At 40.6% G+C, this 22,231-nt stretch overlaps 1 protein-coding gene across 2 annotated transcripts in view; it reads right to left on the bottom strand.

The window, feature by feature from the left end:
- The window catches only part of flii (FLII actin remodeling protein), a 60,045-nt gene that overhangs the window by 33,505 nt on the left and 4,309 nt on the right, over positions 1-22,231 (bottom strand). For both annotated transcript variants that reach the window (XM_041206673.1, XM_041206674.1), the window contains 10 exons: positions 21,772-21,852; positions 20,805-20,890; positions 19,674-19,835; positions 19,098-19,201; positions 16,910-17,085; positions 11,600-11,757; positions 11,011-11,095; positions 7,724-7,871; positions 5,605-5,738; positions 3,371-3,583 (listed from right to left, as the gene is read on the bottom strand). In XM_041206673.1, coding sequence (XP_041062607.1) covers positions 3,371-3,583; positions 5,605-5,738; positions 7,724-7,871; positions 11,011-11,095; positions 11,600-11,757; positions 16,910-17,085; positions 19,098-19,201; positions 19,674-19,835; positions 20,805-20,890; positions 21,772-21,852 — 1,347 coding nt within the window. The remainder of the gene's footprint in view (positions 1-3,370; positions 3,584-5,604; positions 5,739-7,723; positions 7,872-11,010; positions 11,096-11,599; positions 11,758-16,909; positions 17,086-19,097; positions 19,202-19,673; positions 19,836-20,804; positions 20,891-21,771; positions 21,853-22,231) is intronic.

Here is a 22,231-nt window from a genome sequence, read left to right as displayed (position 1 = left end):
TATCAGGAATACAACAAGAGGTCCAGGAAATGTTTCCACACAGAGTTGTTACAGCATGGAATGCTTATCACAAGTTGTAGAAACTATGATGTCATCAACAAGGGATTTGGGTATTTTAAATAGGCAGATTATAAAGGGAAGCAGGGAAATGGGTTAGCAGTAGATAGCTCCAGCTAAAGAGTTGGCACTGGCACAATTAGCTGAGCGATCTCCCTCAGCAATGTAATTATTATCATTGCATACTTGGAGCATCCACATTGAAAAATAATGGAGAAAAGGTTTAAGTTCAATGACCTCTCTGTTAAGTTTCCAACTCAAGCAAAGCTGTTGAGATGTCAAATGAAACAATAGGTAAATGTACTATCTAGTGCAAAACTGAGTTATACAGCTTAGTAAGGCAGTAATAAGGAGCTACAATTGGCCACATTGCTCTTGGGCTAGGTAGATAGCTGGTTGGGAGGGGAGAGAAGAAAGAAGTGTGAATATGGTTTCTGCTCCCAGGGTTTTTCCAAAGATGCCAACTGTATAAACATTAGGGAAAACAGAAAACTACCTCCCAGGGTGAAATAGTCTGTCAACACTCTCTGCCTGAGTTTGGCCACAAAGAATAACCACTCAGGTACTGAAACTTCAGTGCCTGCAGAAGCATACATCAGTTAGAGTTAGCATTTTCAAGATGTAGTAAGATAAAAGGCCAGGGAAGAGCCTGCAAAAGCAGCGACTCAAAGAGAACTAATTTCTGCAATTTAAAAAATGGAATGGACATGGCCAGATGTCAATAGTTAGCTATAGGTTGAAGACTTCTTTTGACTTTGTGGGGAGAAAAAACACCAAATTATCTGGCGGCAGCTATCAATTTTGAGGGAAGTTGACTAGCCATTACTGCTGTCAAAATCTGTAAACAGAATCTGATCAGGCTAATTTTACTTGATCAGAGCAGTTTTGAAATGTTAAAACAGTATCATTCCAAGTAGTTTCTGTTGCAGCCAGGTATTAAGAGCAAATGATTTACCAAAGAGCCATGATATTGTCATTCACAGCTTATCTACTTGGAAATACTCATTATGAACGCCTCGCTGAAGAAAAAAACTAATTATTTTTCAGCAAAGAAACCAACTGCCATGTCAAAGAAAGGTAAAAATATAAACCTGATGTGCAGTTTTATCTTCAGTTTTGATTGCCGAGGCTGTGAAATAGATTCAATAACAACTTATATTTATATAGCCCCTTTAACATAAAAATGGGTCCAAGGTGCTTCACAGGACAACATCTGACCTAATATCTCCTTATGTGGCTCAGTGTCATACGTCCAAAAGCTTGGTTAAAGAGGTCCGGACTCTCCCTCCTCCCCCCGCCCGCACAGGGAGCGCTGAAGTGCTACCAGCAGCATATTATGCTGGGTGGGCCTTAATTAGCCAGCCCGCGTAAAATGGCGACATGCAGCCAATTGCAGGTGGCGAGTGGCTCCACATCCACCCGCACCCACCCAGCCCGCCCCACCATTGGAAAAATCCTGGCCAATGGCTTTATTCTTTCCAAATTTAATGAGAAGAAATTTCTGCTCATCCAGTGCTAGATGTTGGGTAAGCAGTCTGATAATTTAGCAACAGGGGAAGAGTCGAGAGAGGTGGTGTTGAGGTAGAGGTGGGCGTTGTCAGCATACATGTGAAAACTAATGCTATACTTTTGGATGATGTCACTGAGGGGCATCATATAGATAGAAATAGGAGGGGTCCAAGGATAGAAACATAGAGAATAGAGCCGAATGACCTACTCCTGCTCCTTTGAGCCTGCTCTGCCATTCCATATGATCATGGCTGATCCTCTATCTCAATTGCTACTCTCACCTCGTACCCCTTGACACCTTTAGAGTCCAGAAATCTATCTATTTCCTTCTTAAATATACTCAGTGACTTGGTCTCCGCAGCCTTCTGTGGTAGAGAATTCCACAGGTTCACCACCTTCAGTGAAGACGTTTCTCCTCATCTCAGTACTAAATCGCCTACCCCGTATCCTGAGACTGTGACGCCTTGTTCTAGAACCCCCAGCCGGAGGAAACATCATCCCTGCATCCAGTCTGTCCAGCCCTGTCAGAATTTTATACATTTCAATGAGATACCCTCTCACTTTCCTAAACTCCAGTGAATATAAGCCTTGGCAGCCCAATCTCTCCTTGTACAACAATCCTGCCATCTCAGGAATCAGTCTGGTGAACCTTCGCTGCACTCCCTCAATGGCAAGTATATCTTTTCTTAGGTAAGGAGACCAAAACTGCACAGAGTACTCCAGGTGTGGTCTCACCAAGACCCTGTACAGTTGCAGTAAAACATCCTTGCTCTTGTATTCAAGTCCTCTCACAATGAAGGCCAACATATCATTTGCCTTCTTAACTGCTTGCCACACCTGCATGCTTGCTTTCAGTGATTGGTGTACAAGGATACCCAGGCCCCTCTGTATATCAACATTTCCCAATCTATCACCATTTAAATAATACGCTGCCATTCTGTTTTTCCTACTGAAGCGGATAGATCCTTGGGGGACACCAGAGGTAATGGCGTGGGAGCAGAATGAGAAGCCATTGCAAGTGATTAAATAGATGAGAATGAAACCAGGTGAGAGCAGTCACAACCAGCTGGACAAAAGCGGGGAGGCACTAGAGGAGGATGGTGTGGTTACCGTGCCAAAGGCTGCAAACAGGTCGGGAAGGACAAGGGCGGCAAGTTTACCTTTGTCACAGTCACAAAGGATTCACGGAAATTATCCAAATAATTGCTCAACAGGGACCTGTTTAAAAGATTCTGGGAAGAATTGCTAGATTTTGCACTGTTTTCAGTGGAGTTCAGGTTCTCTTCAAGTTAAACATTGGACTAGCCACTTATACTGTATTCTGTAGCTTGCTTATAATTAATTTTTCTTGTAAATAAACTAGAATTATTAGTGTGGCATTTTCCACCTTTCCAACAGGGAAGCTTATAATCTCTGTTGCAGTGTTCCACAGTACAGGGTTAATAACTGATCCCGTGCCACACTATCCCATTTACATGACAGTTCAGGAAAATAAACAGTATCCATCTGTTTATGGATAATGCCTGCTATAAGAAAGCCTGAATTGTACCTCATCATAGAAAATGCATGCTTGCGAATACAAGCCAAGCAGAAGAAGGCAAAAGCAGGAACTTATAACCTTAGTTAAAATAGATAACTGACACAATGGTAGAATTTTCAATTCAGCAAAATTCATGTCTGAACACTTAATACACTTGTTCTACATTCCTGAATGCTACTTTTACACAAGTACTAATTGATTTAAGTATGCTACATGAATACTGCTGATCCAAAATTCTATTATACTCTTCCCAGTTATAGTTACCTTCAGCACAATGTAACAGTCTGCTTCATAGAACTTTCCATGGAAAGCCTCATCAATTTGACCAGGAATAAAATTCTCAATATGCCAAACCATCACTCCTGGGATCTGACCAATATCCTCAGTAAAGAACTCAGAGTAATCAAGTGGAGGCTTCTCAAGGCCTTGATCCCAACGCCTGGTCTTCAGGTCTGTGCTCTTCACTTCCCCCACCTCCTGCAAGTAAACAGGTGCCTCAGTAATGGAAAAAAACTATTATTTTAATGCTAAATTGATCAGCATTTACAATTGGCGAGTAGGATATTGGAAGAGTACAAAGAAAGTTAATGTAGTCCTCTATTGCAATTATTGCGGAAACTCACTGGATAGTTCAATGGATAAATATTGTCAGAGATGTACTGCTAAACCACAAGATCAAAACAGGCTATATTCAACCTCCAATCCATTAGTGTACTACAACTCAATAGTCGCTGGGTTAGGAAAGGAAATATATTCACAATAGTCAATATCCAGCAAGGATAGGATTGGCCTTAGTTATAATGTCCCCCATAATCAAACAGCTTATCAACACTTGCTGGTCTAGATTCACAAATGAAGAATGGACACACTGTAAGAGGAATCAGCACAATGGAGGGCAATAGAAATTTGGAGAAGAAAAATGCAACATGATGGCTTGGTGTTTGGCACAAAGGCTGATCGCTCACCAATAATTTTGCACTCTTGTAGCATCCATTTTAGATGATTTAATACCCAAAAACATAATTTTTGCATGCTAATAAAGTCTACTGATACTAGGGCTCACTCCCTTAAGTAAGCATGGCCAGAATTTAATAGTTGCAGTGGTGGGCCTGTTCACTGGCAAGTGAGCCAGGGGCAACCCCCCTCATGACTCCCTCCCAACCCAATTTAACGCCAATCAGGAACTAATCTGGTCAGTCGGCAATGGATGCTTGTCACGGTCAGGGGTTTCCTGCCTCTAAGAACTGCTAGCCAGAGGGCTGTAATTCTCCAGTAGCAGCAATGCCACTAGGAATAGTGGCCACTGCCAGTACTGCAGTACACTTAGGCTCCAGATTGTCACTGGAGCAAAGGCAAGTGAGGCAAAATCGCTGGGGTCAGTCAGGGAGGCCCTGGGGCGTATGGATGGGGGGGAAGGGAGATGAGTTTAAACAGCAGGCAGGGGTCTTCACATCAGTTTTCTCTGTTGGGCACAGGCTGCCAAAGTATTAAGGGTGCCCCCCACCCGCCACCCCATCACCAAGCTACAGGCATACCTGCCAGGATTTACCTGGCAAGTTGCCCACATGGCATGATCCCCGCCCCCCCACCCACCACTGGTAGAATACCAGCAGTTGTGGGATGCAGCCCTTAAATGGCCATTTAAGGGCCTCAATTGGCCAGTAGGCAGGAAGGCCGAACCTCGACCCTTCCCACCCTGGACTTAATCCAGGAGAGTTAGGAAAGCGATGGTGACTCCACCCTGCACCTTCCTGCCCGACTATATGGGCTTCCTGCCTCCCAGCCCGCCACCAGGGGGATGAATTAGATTCCACCCCGTGTTCAACTATCTAGTTGTCTCAGCGGTAGCGCTCTGACTTCTTCAGTCAGGTGGTTGTGGATTCAAGCACCACTCTTGGAACTGGAGCCCAAATCAAGGCTGACACTGAGGAAATGTTGCACTTCTGGAAATAGCATCATTATTCAACTATTTAAAAAGAAACACAGAATTCTTCCACTGTCCTGGACAACGCGCAAATCAATATTCATTTTCAACTTAACAAACAGTTTATACTTAGATGTCACAAGTACAGAATGAAAAAGTGGGAAGCAATTAGTGACTGTTCTCATTAAGAGTGGGAGAAAAAATGATTTTGAAACCTTGATTGACCCAAATGCTGGGATGGATAAAATGATGAGCATGAATCTCTCAGAACCAGATACATCTAACAAATAGAAAATGTTTTGGAACCAGATGTTTTCAGTGTTTTAAATGCGACACTGCTCATCCTCTAAAAACACAATCTTGTAGATTAAGCATTTTCCAAGATGAATATACCAAAGTCTGCTAAGGATCACAATGTGCATCATCCTTCTAATGTGCTGTTTATATATTTATAAATCAGCTTTAAATTGTTAGACAAAAGAATTACACATTAAAAGCCTGTCCACATCAATAGCTTTCTGCATCAATTCTGCTACATGCTTTCAAATATCAGAATCATTCCTTTACTACTTACCTCCAATTTTTTGTTTTTTTCCTGTGCCACGTCGCTCATTCCTTTCAGCACTTGCTTGGCCTGGTCATCTTGAGTCGAGTCCTTCCTTCTCCGCAGACGCATTTTGCGGGCTATTGGATCTCGAACAGTGACTCCTATTGTCAGGAGAGAAAGAAAAAAAATCAACTCTTAACTTCAACAACTGTGTGTTCATATTCCAGTTAGGGTGTTAAACCTCATTCTTCTGATGTGTGGATGTTGGGCAAGGACAAATGATCCCAACCAGGTCAAACAGCCTGATGATACACCAGTCTTAGCTCATATGTGAAAAACAACCGCTTGAGATACTGAAAAACTTCAGACCCTCAGCAACACATACAGTATTCCAGGGGGGACTTACTCAGAGGGGATACAGAATGAGTACCCAGGAACAGTAGGAGTTATGTCTGAGGCATATTATTGAAGCAGATTAGATCAAATTTTACTTAAGTGTTTAACCCATGATGCACGTGATCTGGGAATGCTTGATGCTGATAGCAGAGTGCTGAAATAGTGATTCCCAGCATTAACACCCTTCACCTTGAGAAAAATGTTATAAGTATCCTGTGGTGCCGCTGGGGACCTGTAACAGTTTCTGGTGTTTACTATACTCCTGCTCATCATACCTCTCCACCACTGTATCGTGCTCACTGTGCTCAAGTATCATGTGCATCGTGCTACTGTTCCCTCATATCAGTGCTCACTGCTGAATCAATCCAAAAACGAGGAAGAATCTTATAACTTACATGCATAGAACTTATATGGAATTTGTGTAAAAAAAAATTCTCTGTACGTGTGCACGATATATTAAAATGGCATCGCAACACAACACATTAGAGATAGCCAAACATCACCCATGGGATTTTCCAATGTTAAACTGTTGACAGTTAACTGTCACCAATCCTAGTCACACTGTGTTCCAACTGAGTGGGATTTCACAGTTTGAAGTGAGCAATGAACTGTCACAGCTCCTACCATGCCACAGAGTTTCCAAATCCTCAGTGCAACTACCTCATCATTTCAGCCAAAGTTCTGATGAAAGATCTCTCTTCCTTCTACATTTGGTATCTTATTTTTTAATCTTTCCATTTCTTCAATGATTTTACTCACATGTTTACACTCCAACTCTGGCCTCAGGATGCATATCCACCTGCAGCTCTGGCTCCCTGAAGGGGGCTTCACTCCATTGTCCTTTCCCCATTCTCCTATCTCCAGCTCTGCTCCCAGGCCTCCCCTCCATCTTGTCCTTGTAATTATCACTAGAGCTCTCTCCCCTCCCCCAAAATGTGTCAACTTTGTTAGCCTGCCCATACTTACTAGCACCTGGCTCACCACCTTCTCAGTTTCCATTAAATGATCATTTTAATTTTCAAACAGCTAATCAATGAAACAAGAGTAAATTGCCATTCAGAGCCTGGAAATTAGTGAACATCATGCAATATTTAATTTTTGTACATGCAAAAAAAAATCCAAACCAGAAAACAACCCTACTTTAAAAAGGGGTTAGAAAATAATTTTACAAATTTTATTCCAAATAGGTGTCAAGTACAACAATCAAGCAGCTTGAAAGAAGCCTGGGAGTGGGGCTGGGGGTTAAGAATAGCATTTGAAGCAGAGAAAGGGAAATCAATGGAAGCCTGTGTGGAATGGTGACTAAGGGCTGAATTAATGCTTCTTTTTAAAAAAAACAAGGGTAAGCAGGGAGAAGTAAAAATACGACACAAGCCAGATTTAAGATGCCCAATTCTAACCCAACTGCGACCCACTTCAGCTCTCTGCACCTTCCTGGTGATGATCCTGGACTCATCTTGACCCAAGGATTTTGTCAGCCATTGCTTCTCATGCTGACCTTCAATATCTCACCACCGGAACCTACTGTCTGGGCTCCAGCCCCTCACTCTCCAATCACATTGTGTTGTTAACATCTTTATTGTTCTAAACAGGGTGTTTTCCAACTCACTCTAAGCAATACCACAGGAAACAAATTTGTATAAATAATTGAATAGAGTATCTTTTGGAGCTGGAGGGTTCAGTGTATTAGAATAACTGAAAATATCTTGCTTGAAATGAAAAAAAGATGTTAGGTTCCAATTATCTGTACCTCCACCAGCTGCTGCTACAGTGGCTGGTGATGCACCAGCCAATCGAAGCTGGTTCTGCAAGGAGAAATCGATGTTGTAAAACTCTGCTGTCTGATCCGCTGGTTTAGGGGGCATAACCAAATTAGGGTTCTCTCGAACATCCAGAACCTAAGAATTAAAATAGAATTAAACTAACTTCTTAGAATGAAGTATTAACTGAGGCACAAAGAAAAAGCATCAACATTAGAGATCTAAAATAAAAAAAAGAGAAATAATGGAAAATTTAATTCATCATTGTGTTTCTTATTTTTTCTTTCATATATTTACAGAGCATTCTGGTTTTACCATGTTAAATAGTTATTTCCCCCAACACAAATTCTCCATGACGTCTGCATATTTCTGATTTACCCTGTTTTGTTTTGTTTGGTGGATTATTTTATACATTTATCACTCTTTGATAAATATTTTCAGATAACTTCTCTAAATTTATTTTTGAATTAATTTCCATTCATACCTTTCAGTTCTCTATCGAGGCTTTCTTTGAAGTTAAACCAGATTATTGCCTAACTACCTACTTTCAAGAGTATTCCCTTTACTCTTGTTTCATTGATTACCTTGCTTTCCTCCTTTAACTCACTCCTTAAATCTAACCCTAACCAAGCTTTTGGTCATCCGACCTAATATTTCTTTTTGTGGCTCAGTGTCAAATTTTGTTTTATCAAGCCCCTATGAAGCACTTTGGGACATTACGTTAAAAGTGCCATATAAATATAAGTAGTTGTTACATTTGCATGAGAAAAAGAACATCTACATTCCTGAGAGAAGTGCTGGAAATAAGCAATCACCTCCCAGACTTGGTTGCTCTAAAAAAAGCTAATTTTAGCAGTTCATGCAAAAATAGGGCAAATTAATTCAATTCTTTGAATTATGATGTGAACACTACAATTGGCCTCAATATCTCTAGGTAAGAGACAAAGTGCTGGATGGAGAAAGTTACCGGTACAGAATTCCAAAGCAACAGCTCCAGCTCTGAGAAAAACAACTCCAATAAGATATTGTATAACCTGTTACATGACAGTGCAAGATTCAAATTCGATGGGAAATATCCTGTTAGACTACAGCATTGGAATTCATGTCTTCAGAGTCAATTGGAAAATAAAAAGACATGCATTTATGTAGAGCCCAATCACGTCTCAAAACATCCCAATGGATTTCCATGCAGTGAATTATTTTGAAGTGAGGTGACTTCTACCATAGCCAATTTGTGAAATGGGCAGATGGTAGCATAGTTTTAATGTCACTGGACTAGTAACCCAGAAGCCCAGGCTACTAACCTGGGGACACAAGTTCGCATCCCGCCACAACTGCTGGTGGAAAAGCCTGGAATTTAAAGCTAATTTCAGTAATGGTGCTACTGAACTATCAATTGTTGTAAAATCCCATCTGGTTCACTAATGTCTTTTAGGAAAGGAAATCTGCCTTCCTTACCTAGTCTGACCCAAATGTGACTCCAGACCCAAAGAAATGTGGTTGACCCTTCACTGCCCTCTCAAATGGCCTAGCAAGCCACTCAGTTCAAGGGCAATTAGGGAAGGGCAACAAATGCTGGCCTTGCCAGTGACACCCACATCCCATGAAAGAAAAAAAGCTCATTATTTAAATGTGCCTTTAATGTAATAAAATGTCCCAAAGTGCTTCACAGCAGCATTATAAAGTAAAATTCGAAACAGAGCCACATAAGGAGATACTTAGGGTAGATGGTCAAAAGATTGGTTAAACAGGTAGGTTTCAAGGGACATCTGAAAACGAGAAAAAAAAGAGGGAGCAAGATGCAGTGATTTAGGGAGGGGATACCAGAGCTTAGAGCCTTAGGGAGAGAAAGAAATGGTCACCAATGGTGGAGCAATTAAAATCAAGCTAAGGCAGGGATTGAGTCAGGTGACGTTATGGAGGTGAAAATAGGCAGTCTTATAGATGACATAGATGCGTGGCTGGAAGCATATGTCAAGGTGAAACAGAACACCAAGGTTAAAACGGTCTGGTTCAGCATCAGACTGTTGCCACGGAGAGGGATGGAGTAGGTAGATATGGAATTAAATTTGTTACAGGGAACAAAGATAATAGATTCGGTCTTCCCAATATTTAATTGGAGAACATTTCTGCCTAATCAGTACTAGATGTAGGACAAGCAGTCTGATAATTTAGTGACAGTGAGGAGACAGAAAGGGTGGTGGTGTGGTTGAACTGGGTGTCATCAACAAACTTCCAAAAACAAAAGTTGAGATTTTGGATGATATTGCTGAGGAGCAGCATATGGATGAGAGAAAGAAGAGGGCCAAGGATGGGTCCTTGGGAGTCACCAGAGGTAAGTGTGGAAGCCATTTTAGGTGATTTTCTGGCTCCGATCAAACAGATAAGAATGGAATCTGATGTGCAGTTCCAAACAGCTGGATGACAGTAGAAAGGCGTTGGAGGAGAGTAATATGGTCAACTATGTCAAAGGCTGTAGTCAGGCTGAGAAGGAAAAGGAGATATAGTTTACCTTTGGCATAGTCACAAAATATGTCATTTGATAAGAGCTAATTCAGCACTGTAGCAGGGCAGTAGCCTGACTGGAGGGAGTTCTGGGAAGGATGAGAATGGATTTGGGAGGCGACAACATGTTCAAGTGCTTGAGAGAGGAAAGGGTAGTTGAAAATCGGGTGGCTGTTGCAAAGATGGTTAGGTTATTGAGCAGAGGGATGATGACAGAAGTTTTGAAGGAGACAGCAGAGTGAAGAGCAGGATTCCATGAACAACAATTAGAAGAATGGCTGGTTAGGACACTTGTTAGCAGGAACTTTTTGGAAGTGTTGCTCAAGAAAAAAAACTGCTGGCTAGGCCAGTGAGAAAATGGCCTGTTCCTTTTCAAATGGCACCTCTGGATATTTTAACGTCCAGCACAATTACAGGCAGGCAGGGCTTCAATCAAAAGTGTGTATCTCTGACAACTCAATCAGTAATGCACTGGAGTGTTAGCCTACATAGCGCCATGAGGCTTGGATTTTCAAACTTTGGACTCAGTGGGGAGGTAAATTCAATCAAAAATCAGCCTTTTCTGTCTTTCTCCCAACCAAACAGGGATCACTTTACCAACCATACACTAATCTGAAAACTGACTACCCCTAGAACTCGAACAATGTCAGTGTCATCACATATAATTAAGATGCAAGTAGCTCCATTGGCCAAGTATGACAGTGTGTTACCAAAGTTAAAAAAAAACTACAAGAATTTCAATAAAAAAAATGTTTGTTAGAATTACCCTTACCTCGAGATCTGTAAGGAAATGGATGGCTTCAGGCAAAGTGACCAGGCGATTTTTATTAAGAACCAGTTTCTTCAATTTTCCACATCTGCAAGAAGATGTCCAAGTTAGAATTTCCACTTTTAAAGGGCAGAAGGAAAATTCTTCCAATGACTCAGTTTGTAAATTTGCTAAGCAGAACTGGAGAGCTCGAGGCTCAACCTTTGGTCTGCACCATGAGCTAATTCAAGTCAAACCTGTTAGCAGGAGCACTACAATCGTTCCAGGTTAGTGAAATAAAAAAAGTCAACATCTCTGCTGGAAAATGCCTATGTGGATATCAGGTGGGGTAGGTTCAAGCCTGGCTGTCATGCCTTACGAGTATGAAGTCTGCTGAAATTCTTTGCTTTGGCTCAGGCCTGAAGGATAGTCACTGGAGAAAATATTGAAGTAATACAGGTCCTTTATCCTTCCCTCTCCTGCCTAAATGAAAATATACCCCAGCATGACTTAGTCCCTTGAAGACCAAGGCAATAACTTCATCGTGAACACTGCTAGGACAACGTGGAGATTTAATTGCACGCAGAACCTGAAAAAAAAACAAAGCTCATACCTGCATAAACTTTCCGGAATGAGCTCAAGGTTATTATTGGCTGCCATAAATTCCTCTAAACTCGCCAGTTTCCCAATGCCTGATGGGATTCCATCGAAGTCCAGCTTGTTCGAGTTCAAATACAATTTCTTTAGCTTTACCAGCTTGCAAATGGCTGACTGAAGAGGAAAAGGATATACTTGGTTTCAGAGCTGTATACACTGCAAACTTACATTTTAATAATTTGCCACCCTTACTACTTATAATTTGTTGGTCATTTCATCACCATCTGCTCTTTTTGCATAGTAACCAAAACGGCTAATGGAATGTTGGCCTTTATCTCTCGGGGCCTCAATCTGCAAAGCTTTGGTCAGACTTCATCTGGACTACTGCAATTCTGAGTACCACACCTCAGAAGAATATATTGGCACTGGAGGAGGTACAATACAGATTCACCAGAATGAAAGAAAGTTAAATTACAAGGATAGGAAGCATAAACCTGGCTCATGTTTCCTTAAATTAAATTGTTAAGCAGTGATTAAATTGAGGTGTTTAAGATGATTAAAGAATTTGAAGAATCTGGTGAAGCCATTTCTTCTGGTGGGGGAATCTCAAATGAGATAACATACTCTTAAAATTAGAGCTAGGCCTTTTAGGAGCAAAATTTGAAAATACATTTTCACATGAAGGATAGGGGAAATCTCTCCCTCAAAATATCGCAGATGATAGGCCAAGTAAAATTTTTAAGACTGAGACATCAATTTTTAAATCGGGCAACAGCATCACAGACAAGTAAATAGACTTGAGATACATATCAGCTATGATCTAATAGAGTGGCAGAAGCGGTTCAAAGCTGAATAGCCTCCACCTGTTCCTAGGTTTCATCCTGCAGTGAGTCATAATCATAGGGTCATTTACAGCACAGGAGGCCAAAAGGCCCCATCAAGTCCATGCTGGTTCCCCACAGAGCAACCAATCAGTCCACTACCCCACACAACTCCCATAGCTCTGAAAGTTTATTTCCTTCAAGTGCCAATCGAATTTCCTTTTGAAATTATTGATGGTTTCCCCTTCCACCACCCTTGTGGGCAGTTAGTTCTAGGTTATGATCACTCAGTATCACAGTACCTTTACTGTGCAGGAGGCGGCCATTCGGCCCATCGAATCTGCAATGGTTCTCTGAAAGAGTATTCCACCTAGTTCCACTCCCCTGCCTTATCCCCTAACCTTCCCATTCTCTATTTTTAGGAAGCACTGTAATTCCCTCTTGAATACCTCAGGCGAACCTCCCTCCACCACCCTTCAGGAAGTTTGTTCCAGTCTCCAACTACCCTCTCGGTGAAAAAATTTTTCCTCACATCACGTTTACTCCTTTTGCCAATTATTTTGAATCTGTGCCCTCTAGTTCTTGACGTTCTCGAGTGGGAACAGTTTCTTGCTATTTACCCTGTCCATACTCCTCAGGATCTTGAATAACAATCAGTCTCCTCTCAGCCTTCTTTTTTCCAAGGAAAACAGTCCCATCTCCAGTCTAACCTCACAGCTATAGCTCTTCATCCTTGGAATCATTCATGTGAATTTCCTCTGTACTCTCTCCAATGCCTTCACATCCTGCTTCTAATATGGCACTGAGGACTGGATGCAGTACTCCAGATGAGGCCTAACTAGTGTCTTATACAAGTTCAATATGACCTCCTTATTCTTAGACTTTATTAATAGGGGCATTGAGTACAAGATACTATATGCTTTATTAACTGCTCTCTCAACAAGCCCTGCCATCTTCAATGACCTCTGTACGTATACACCAAGGTCCTTCTGTAATGCAACTCCTTTAGAGGCTCTCCCTTTATTTTACACTATCTCACCATATCTTTCCTGCCAAAATGAATCACCTCACACTTCTCTGCATTGAACTTCATCTGCCACTTGTCCGTCCAATCTACCAACATGTCTATGTTCTTTTGAAGTCCAAGATGATCCCCATCACAGTTGATGTTTCCAATCTCTGCATCAACTGCAAATTTTGAAATCATGCCCTGTACACAACAGTCTAGGTCATCAATATATATCAGGAAGAGCAAGGGTCCCAGCATGACCCCTGAGGAACTCCACTACAAACCTTCCTCCAATCTGAAAAACAACCATTTATCACTGCTCTCTGTTTCCTGTCACTCAGCCAATTTCTTATCCAAGCGCCTACTTTCCCTTTTATTCCATGATCTAGAGTTTTGCTCACAAGTCTATCATGTGGCACTGTATCAAATATCTTTTGAAAATTCGAATACACCATAGCAACAGTGTTTCCTTTTATCAACCTTCTCTGTTGCCTCCTCAAAACTCCAGCAATTTAGTTAAACATGATTTTCCTTTGATGAACCCGTGCTGGCTTTCCTGAATTATCCTGCACTTGTCTAAGTGATTACTGATTTTATACCATGCTATAGTTTCCAGAAGTTTCCCTATCATGGAGGTCAAACTGACTGGCCTGTAGTTGCCAGCTTTATCCTTGCACCCTTTTTGGAACAAGGGTGTAACATTTGCAGCTCACCAGTCATCTGGCATCTCCCGTGTCTAAGGAAGACTGGAAGATTATCACGAGTGCCTCTGCAATTTCCATTCTTATTTTCCTCAGGTGTATCTCATCCGGTCCTGGAACCTTATCTATTTTAATTAAAGATAGTCTTTCCAACACCTCCTTCCTCGCGATTGTAAGTTATTTTAGTGTTTATACCTCCTCTCTCACCTCGGCAGCAAGTTCTTCCTTTGTAAAGACAGATGCAAAGTACTCGTTCAACACTACGGCTATTTCTCCAGCCTCCACATGTAAGTCCCTTTTTTTGTCCCTAATCAGCCCTACTCTCTCTTTTGCCACCCTTTTATTATTTACATGCTTATAGAAGACCTTGGGATTCCCTTTTATGTTCACTGCCAGCCTCTTTTCATGCTCTGTCCTCGCTTTTCTTATTAGTTTCTTCACTTCCCCTCTGGCCCTTCTATATTCAGCCTGATTATCCATTGTATTTTCTACCTGACATCTGTCATAAACGCACTTCTTTCTTTTCATCTTTACCTCTATCTCTCTCGTCATCCAGGGTGCTCTGAATTTATTTGTCCTAATTTTCTCCTTCAAAGGAATATATCTTGACATTGCCTGCAATGCTTTTTCTTTGAGGGTGGCCCATTGCTCAGCCACCATCTTTTCTGCCCACATTCAATTTCAACTCACTCGACTCAGATGCATTCTCATCCTATCAAAGTTGGCTTTCCCCCAATTAATTATCCCTGCTCTGGATTGTTCTTTGTCCTTTTCCATGATTAACCTAAACCTTTTGATACAAGGTCACTGTCCCCTAAAGGATCTCCCACAAATATTTCATCTGCTTGAACCAACCCATTCCCCAGATCCAGGTCCAAAAGTGCATGCCCTCTCGTTGGAAGCATACTGCTGTAGAAAATTATCTTGACCACATTCCAGGAACTCTCACCCCTCTTGTCCTTTTATACTATTCCTATCCCACTCTATATTTCGATAATTGACATCCCCCATTATGATTAGCTTTGACTCTTGGACCTCTCCGTAATTTCTTTGCAAATTTGTTTCTCCACATCCTTTTGACTAGTTGATGGTCTATATACTACACCAATCAATGTTATTGTACCTTTCCCACTCCTTACCTCTAGCCAGACAGATTCTGTCCTTGGCCTCTCTGGGACATCCTCTCTCTCCAGTACTGTAATGCCATCTTTAACCACTATTGCCACTCCCCCAACTTTTCTTCCTTTCCTGTCTCTACTAAACATCTTGTACCCAGGAATATTTAACGGCCAACTGTGTAATAAAGTTCCTCCTCACATTCCCCCTGCATCTCTTGCCCAAATGCTTTGACAAGACCTTCCTCTCAGTACACAGACATCTGATTTCAATGCAGACAGGGATCAGCAAAGTGGGCTATACTTCCTGCACATGAAATGAGAAAAGCTGTATGCAGCAAACTGTAAGCCTGAGGCAGATTTAACGGAAGCAGTATCAGCCAGGTCAGACAAAGTTAATGGAACTACTTAAAAATGCACTAGATTTCCATTTGGAAATGAGAGCTGGTACTGTAGTTCTCCTGTTAAGAGAATGGATTCAGCAGTAGGAACCACCTAAGTGTGCCAATGGATGGCACCATGCAATTAAAATACTTTTTACACAAAGGAAAGTCATACTGACCCCAAACTAAATTGTTCATATTAATTTCCCTCACTATTAATAAATCATGTATATATACACACACATACGTATATATACACACAAACACATACGTACGTATGTATGTAATGACAAAATGAGCTTTAGATTTGAACATAATTTTTAAAACATGGAAGTTAGGCCATTTCCTGCAGTGAAGCATAATCTCACACCACCAAGAAGCTGTTATACTGTGGTAGTCTCACACAAATTCAGGGCAGCACCAATGCCAATATACCTATCTGTTGTCACTAGACATAGGTAGATGTTAACACATTTCTGGTGTCCATATTAAAGTATAAAAGGTCACAACATTTATTTTTAGTTTACTACTGTGCTGAATTGGGTGATCTCAGATGGGGTGATCCAATAGAAATCTGTAAAAGTGTACCTCCTCCTAGTCACATCAACAGCAGCCAAAATAGCCCAGTCCATCCAAATAAGGTATTCCCAGATGTCTAAGCAGGTCTCAGAATTTTAGGTAGAGACCAGGTTCGCAGGAATGATAATTATTCCAAATGGAGCCAACATGCTGCCAAAGTATATTTCCCAAAGGACCACTGAACCACAAATATCATAAGGCTGCTCATTGTGGGTAGTAACCTTGACAGCAAGCGGCATACTAACATTAAACACTGCATTATTCTAGACATGGGACAAACAGTACTCAACTAACCTCTCATTTTTTCTTAAAGAGGCCTGAACCAAGGAAGAACATTTCATTCTAACAGAATAGGATTAAACCTGTACCTTTGACTCCCATTGTAGGTATATTAGGCTAACAATGGATTCAATGTAAACCCTGTTCTTAGCAAATATTTTTGTCTCAGCTGATTTTTGATCCCGCTTCCTGCGATGTTATCTGTCTAAAGCGGCTTAATTCTTAGGCTGTTAAAAGAAGGCCAAGGTATCTGGAATTGCAAATTCTACATCCAACATCTCAAATGAAATTAGCAATGAAACAGAATCAGGACCATAAAAGTAAGCAATCTTTCACATCACCCACAATAACAGCTGGGGTTATCTCTCAAGAAACCGGCCAAAACAAAAGACATGCGCTACATTAAAATAAACATCAGTACTGAAAATAACATTCTTACAGGAAGTGACGTCAGCTGGTTACGGGACAAGTTCAGTGTTTCCAGTTGGGTCCACTGATCAATGCAGAGTGAGAGCTCAGAGATCTGGTTGGTACTGAGGTTCAGCCGGCGTAGAGAAGAAAGGGTATACAAGCACTCAGGCACCCGGCTAAGATCATTACAGGACAAGTCCACATCTGAGAAACAAGCAAAGTTTTTTTTTTGAGTTGTTAAAACATTTGTCTGATCCTACTGGAATGAGTATGGTTTACAGAGCAGATAAACAGGTAGGTACTTATAGTTCCAGCAAAAATTGGTCATTGATAATGAACTTATCATAAAGGCTTAATGAGTTAAAATCATACTAGATTATTAGAATATATTAAATTATGGTAATATTTCTTTTTTTTAAGATCTGTAGTGGTGAGCAAATGTGAGAGAAAGAAAAATCTTAATCCTGTCTCTCTATATAAAACAAAGGACTGTTTGCAAACCCCAGGGCAGAGTATGAAAACATCCAATCTAGGGAACACGGCAAACATTTGCCCCAAGTACTTACTGTACCAGAAACAAAGTTAGTACCACAGAAACAAAGGCTGAAAAGATTATAAACTGTGTATAGACAAAAATGTAGCCTCAGCTGAATGTGCAATCTACAGATTACATATCTATGTATTACATAAGCACAGGCCAAGGTTTTATTATTGAACAATGTTAGAATTGAGTTCCCTTTAACTTCAGAGTACTCAAGGGTCAGGAGAAATGCAGTTGCTCAGAAGGCCTGGTTGAAAGGTGCTGGTCACCACAACTAGTCTTGTTCTCTGACTTCAGAGAGCATTTTGAGGTAGTCAGAGTTTTGGAACCTGGTGTATTATTTGCATATCATTTAATATAAATCGAAGGCCAAAATCAACCACTGTAGTAAAGCTCGTTCTTACAAAAACCATCTGTGAATTAATCATAAGCGGAGTTATTGTCACCAGATTAATAACCCTTTGCTGTGTGACGGGAATCACTAAGAAATCTGCTAACACAAACTCTTTATATCAATGGGTAATGTTTTATCATCCAGCAAATTTACACACACTCAACTTGGATATTCAATTAAATGTTTCAAAGAATAATTCTGAGACCAATTATAGAATATCCAGTTTATGGTATGGAGCTGTCTCTAATCCATCCACGGGTGCAGGCAAGCTAACATGTCAGTGTCAATCTCCAACGCAGTTAAATGGGAAGGGTTATCAGCAGGAATGGCATCTGGCTGTAAAATCACCCATCAAATCCAAAAATGATGGTTGATATGAAGGAGTGACCAACTAACATTGTAGTGACTATTTGTAACAAGGAAAAAGCCGAAAAAGGAAGGAAAGGAAGGTATGGAGCTGCCCCTATAATGTAAACAAGGCGCCAAGGTCAATTGTGGGCTGATCTACACATCCCTTCTCTGATAGCAAAATATCACCAGTGTCCCTGCTGACATTATAATCTGGCCACAGACATGTGGATACATCCAGCCCAAGGCTACCTGTTTCAATATTGCAGCTCCGTAATCTAAGCAGGAGGACTTCAAAATACTATCATTTTACAGAGTGGATTTAAGGCAAAAGTCCATTAAATAGTTATATATTATTGAGGTGGGAGATGTAACTGAAAGGGACAAGGAAGGCTTTTTAGGTAAACTCAGGTTCATTCATTAGGATTGCAACCAAGCAACCGTGCAAGATTCTGTCATGGATTCACTTAAGAAGTGGAACATGGCTGGCTTACCACAACTGAATAGAATACACTGGGCAGTCTCAATAGTGAGAAGAAAAAGCTTAACACTTTTCCATCTGAAGCGGGAAGAGACTGATCTGAGGCCACAAGGTAAAAATAACTTCAAATTAGAGAGTTATGTCTTATGTTAAGAGTTATTGGCTAAATACTGTGACTGTTGTTGTGTAAAGGCATGGGGGGGGTGGGGGGGGGTGGTGAGTAAGCAGCAATGGGGGTGATGCGACTGGATGTCTACTGGACGTCAAAGTTCAAGGACTGTAAGACAGAGGTTGAAACATAGGGCTATAGAAAACTGCAAGAACTAGGATCAATGCTGTGGAAAGTTTTGTGACGAAGGACATGAATTTATAAGAAGTAATAGCTTATTTTTAAAATGGGTTTATTGAAACTTGCAGAATCAGCACAATTTAATAAAAAGAGCTCAGCTTACCTAGCAAATTGGACAGGCCTTCCAAGCTCGTAGGCAGGTTACTCTGTGTGCGTTGTGTATTCCTGAGATGCAATGTTTGTAAAGCAGTCATTGCAGGAAGCTGCCTAAAAGGGATTAGCATAGTGAATTACACAGGGAATCAGAATTAAGTCAAGGCCTCCAAGCTCCACAGGTCTCAAATCAAAGTGTACCATACCCAACTTTTCATAACTATATTGCAGCAAGTGGTCACAATTTCAAAACACAGTGATCACCGTTCCTCAAGGGAAAATCAAACCCATGACCACCTTGACCTAAGTGCTTCAGTATTACACTGTTCAATGCATCCTATGATTGTATTTTCATTGAATGACAAGAGACAAATGAGAAGGGCCATTCAACATATCTTAGTTCACCATCTAGAAAGACAGACACTCTTATCACAGCATCTAACGGATTTGGAAATGATTTCAGGGTTTTCATCTCTACTATGGTACCATTAGTTCATCTGACTCATTCAACATACTTAATTATTTTTGATTATTTTACATTGTGTAATTAAGCAGCAACAGAAATTTACTACTGGTTGCTCCTTACCGCAATTGAGCATGCATGAGTGGGTTGTTATTCAAAATCAGTGTCTGGAGATGAACCAGACGCCTCATCTGAGGAGGCAGACTCTCCAGATTATTATCACTCAAGTCCAGGTAAAGCAGATCAGTCAGATTTATAAACAGTTGATTTGGGATGTTGTCTATACTGCAAAGAAATACAAGGCATTAGAAGCTGGAATAGTACCATATACAACAAATACTAGGAAAGACAGACAAGTATTGCAGTGATGTGACATGTCCCAGCAATGACACGTCACCATGGCATAGTGGGACATAGGTTCCAGTTCTCATGCTATTGTTATTGATCTATATTATATCTATGTAGCCTCAAGTTGGAGCTAGGCTGTTTCCCTGCTGCATGTAGAGGAAGAATTGAACAAAGTATTACACTCGGGCCTATAACTTCAAGCAGCCAGTTTCAGAACATCACTATCAAAAGCCAAAGGGGTAAGCATCTCAGCTCCTGGAGATTGCATGGGGCAAGGACAACAAGGAGAGAGAGAGAGAGAGACTAAGTGAGAAAGAGCACATACAAACAAGAAAAAATGATAGCCCACTAACTAAATATTTTTAAGTTAAACCGATTATTCTGTCCTAGAAACCTGTTTCATGGATTTTTATCTTCAGTTCTCCGTAGTGAATGCCCAATCTTTGAGAAAAGAGTGGATGGAAGAAGCAAAGAGAGAAAAGAAAAGAATCATATGTACACATCTGTCCTGCTGACTGAAATCAGAGCAATAGCAGCCAGCATGTGTCACTCAGCCTCACCATCTCATGAAGGGGAGAATACAGGTGCACCTATGTCCTTTCTGACCTTTCCTGCAGTTCTGAACATGTAACAATGCAACACCCACAAAGATACCACACATTAATGGATATGAAAAATACATTTCTCCAGCCTGACAGTTTCAGCTTTCACACAAAATATTGCTTTAGACTTTACTATTTTTGTTCCAGATTCTGACCTTCCTATTGTGTATTTTCAATATTTCCTTGTTTTATAGCAAGTTATTAATGATTCCATTGCTTAAGAAACAAATCCCAAGGAAAAATGCAAGAATTTTGTTTTTAAATTCTCACTACAAACATATCATATCATGAGACCCCTGCTTACCTGTTATGGCTCAAATTGAGCACAAGCATGTTTTTAGCATTCTCCAGCTCCCTAGGAATCTCAGTTAGCTGATTGTAGCTGAGGTCCTGAAACATAAGAACATATTTTTGGTTGACACAGATTTTAAAACAGGAGTTTGAGGTTTGTTTGGAAAAAGTCCTCTCTCAAAAATTAAAATGCCTGACATGTGTTTTTGCATTGAACATATATTTTTTCCAGGGTTTATGTGCACAAATCATATGCTCCAAGCAATTACCGCAAGTTAAAGAAAGCGAATGGGCAGTGGGAATGAGAACACACACCCCTATCACTACATGTCACTAACATGCTCCCATTTAACAAATACTGCATCTACTGTTTCTCGACCTTCACTCCTTGAATCCAACATTTAGTGTCATGTAAGTGGCATAATAACTTTGAGTTCTACCAACTACAAAGCTTCCAATCTCTTTTGGGACGTGCTGAGCAGTGGTCAGATGTCCAAGGTGACAAGGAATAATAAAATGAAGTAACTGAATTTAACGTTGACCCATTAAAATGATCGCTAACACTCTGTCTCAATTCACACACAAGGAGAGCCTTGGGTTAAATATTGGGGGGCTTCACCTCCCACAAAATCATATCCTTCAGGAATCTGAAGGATAAAATTGGGTAGGAGTCGATGTTTCTGACACAATTGTTAATAATACTCAAATTGCATTTGCAAAGCATGAAAAAGACACTGAGAAAGAATTGGAGCACCAGCATTGTATTAATGTTTTCTCTATATTGGTTATGCAGCAAATATTCAGAAAATAAAAACTTTTATGTACAGAACTTCAAATGCACTCCTGACTGCTACTGTGGGTTTTAATTTTTTGTTAAGTCAACCTCACAGCACAAGCCAGATGCTTCTTTTATCCATAACAGGTTTCCCCTAAAGTGCATACAATGACTGGCTTGTAACAAACCCTTACAGTCAACATACCAGAACAGAGAGATCATCCAACTGGAAAATGTCATCAGGAACACCAGAATTCTTCAGGTTATTAGCTCGAGCAACAATGGCCTATAGAGAGCACAGAGTACATTATCTGGGAATTGAAGTTGTGTGTAATGTGGTAAACATTTTGGATTATATTATTTTCATGACCAATCATGTCAACATACTGAAAGCATGTAAATTTCACAGAATTCAGAGTCTACTTTGAAAGTAATTTGAATTCCACATCAGTTTATTTCATGAGCTTTATGACCTGCATGCCTTTTAAATAATACCAAGTATATATTTACAGCCATGAAACTTTAATCTTATGACAAGACAAGGCATGACAATCTGGTTATGAAGTAAAATTGTGGATATCAAGCACATTGAAGAATAGGAATCAAAGAGGTTTGGAAATTAGGTCAGGGACAGGAAAGGACTGAACAGAAAGCATCTGCCATTA

The sequence above is a fragment of the Carcharodon carcharias genome, chromosome 15, assembly GCF_017639515.1.
Source record: "Carcharodon carcharias isolate sCarCar2 chromosome 15, sCarCar2.pri, whole genome shotgun sequence".
Classification (NCBI taxonomy): Eukaryota; Metazoa; Chordata; class Chondrichthyes; order Lamniformes; family Lamnidae; genus Carcharodon; species Carcharodon carcharias.
This window is presented reverse-complemented; position numbering and strand designations above follow the sequence as displayed.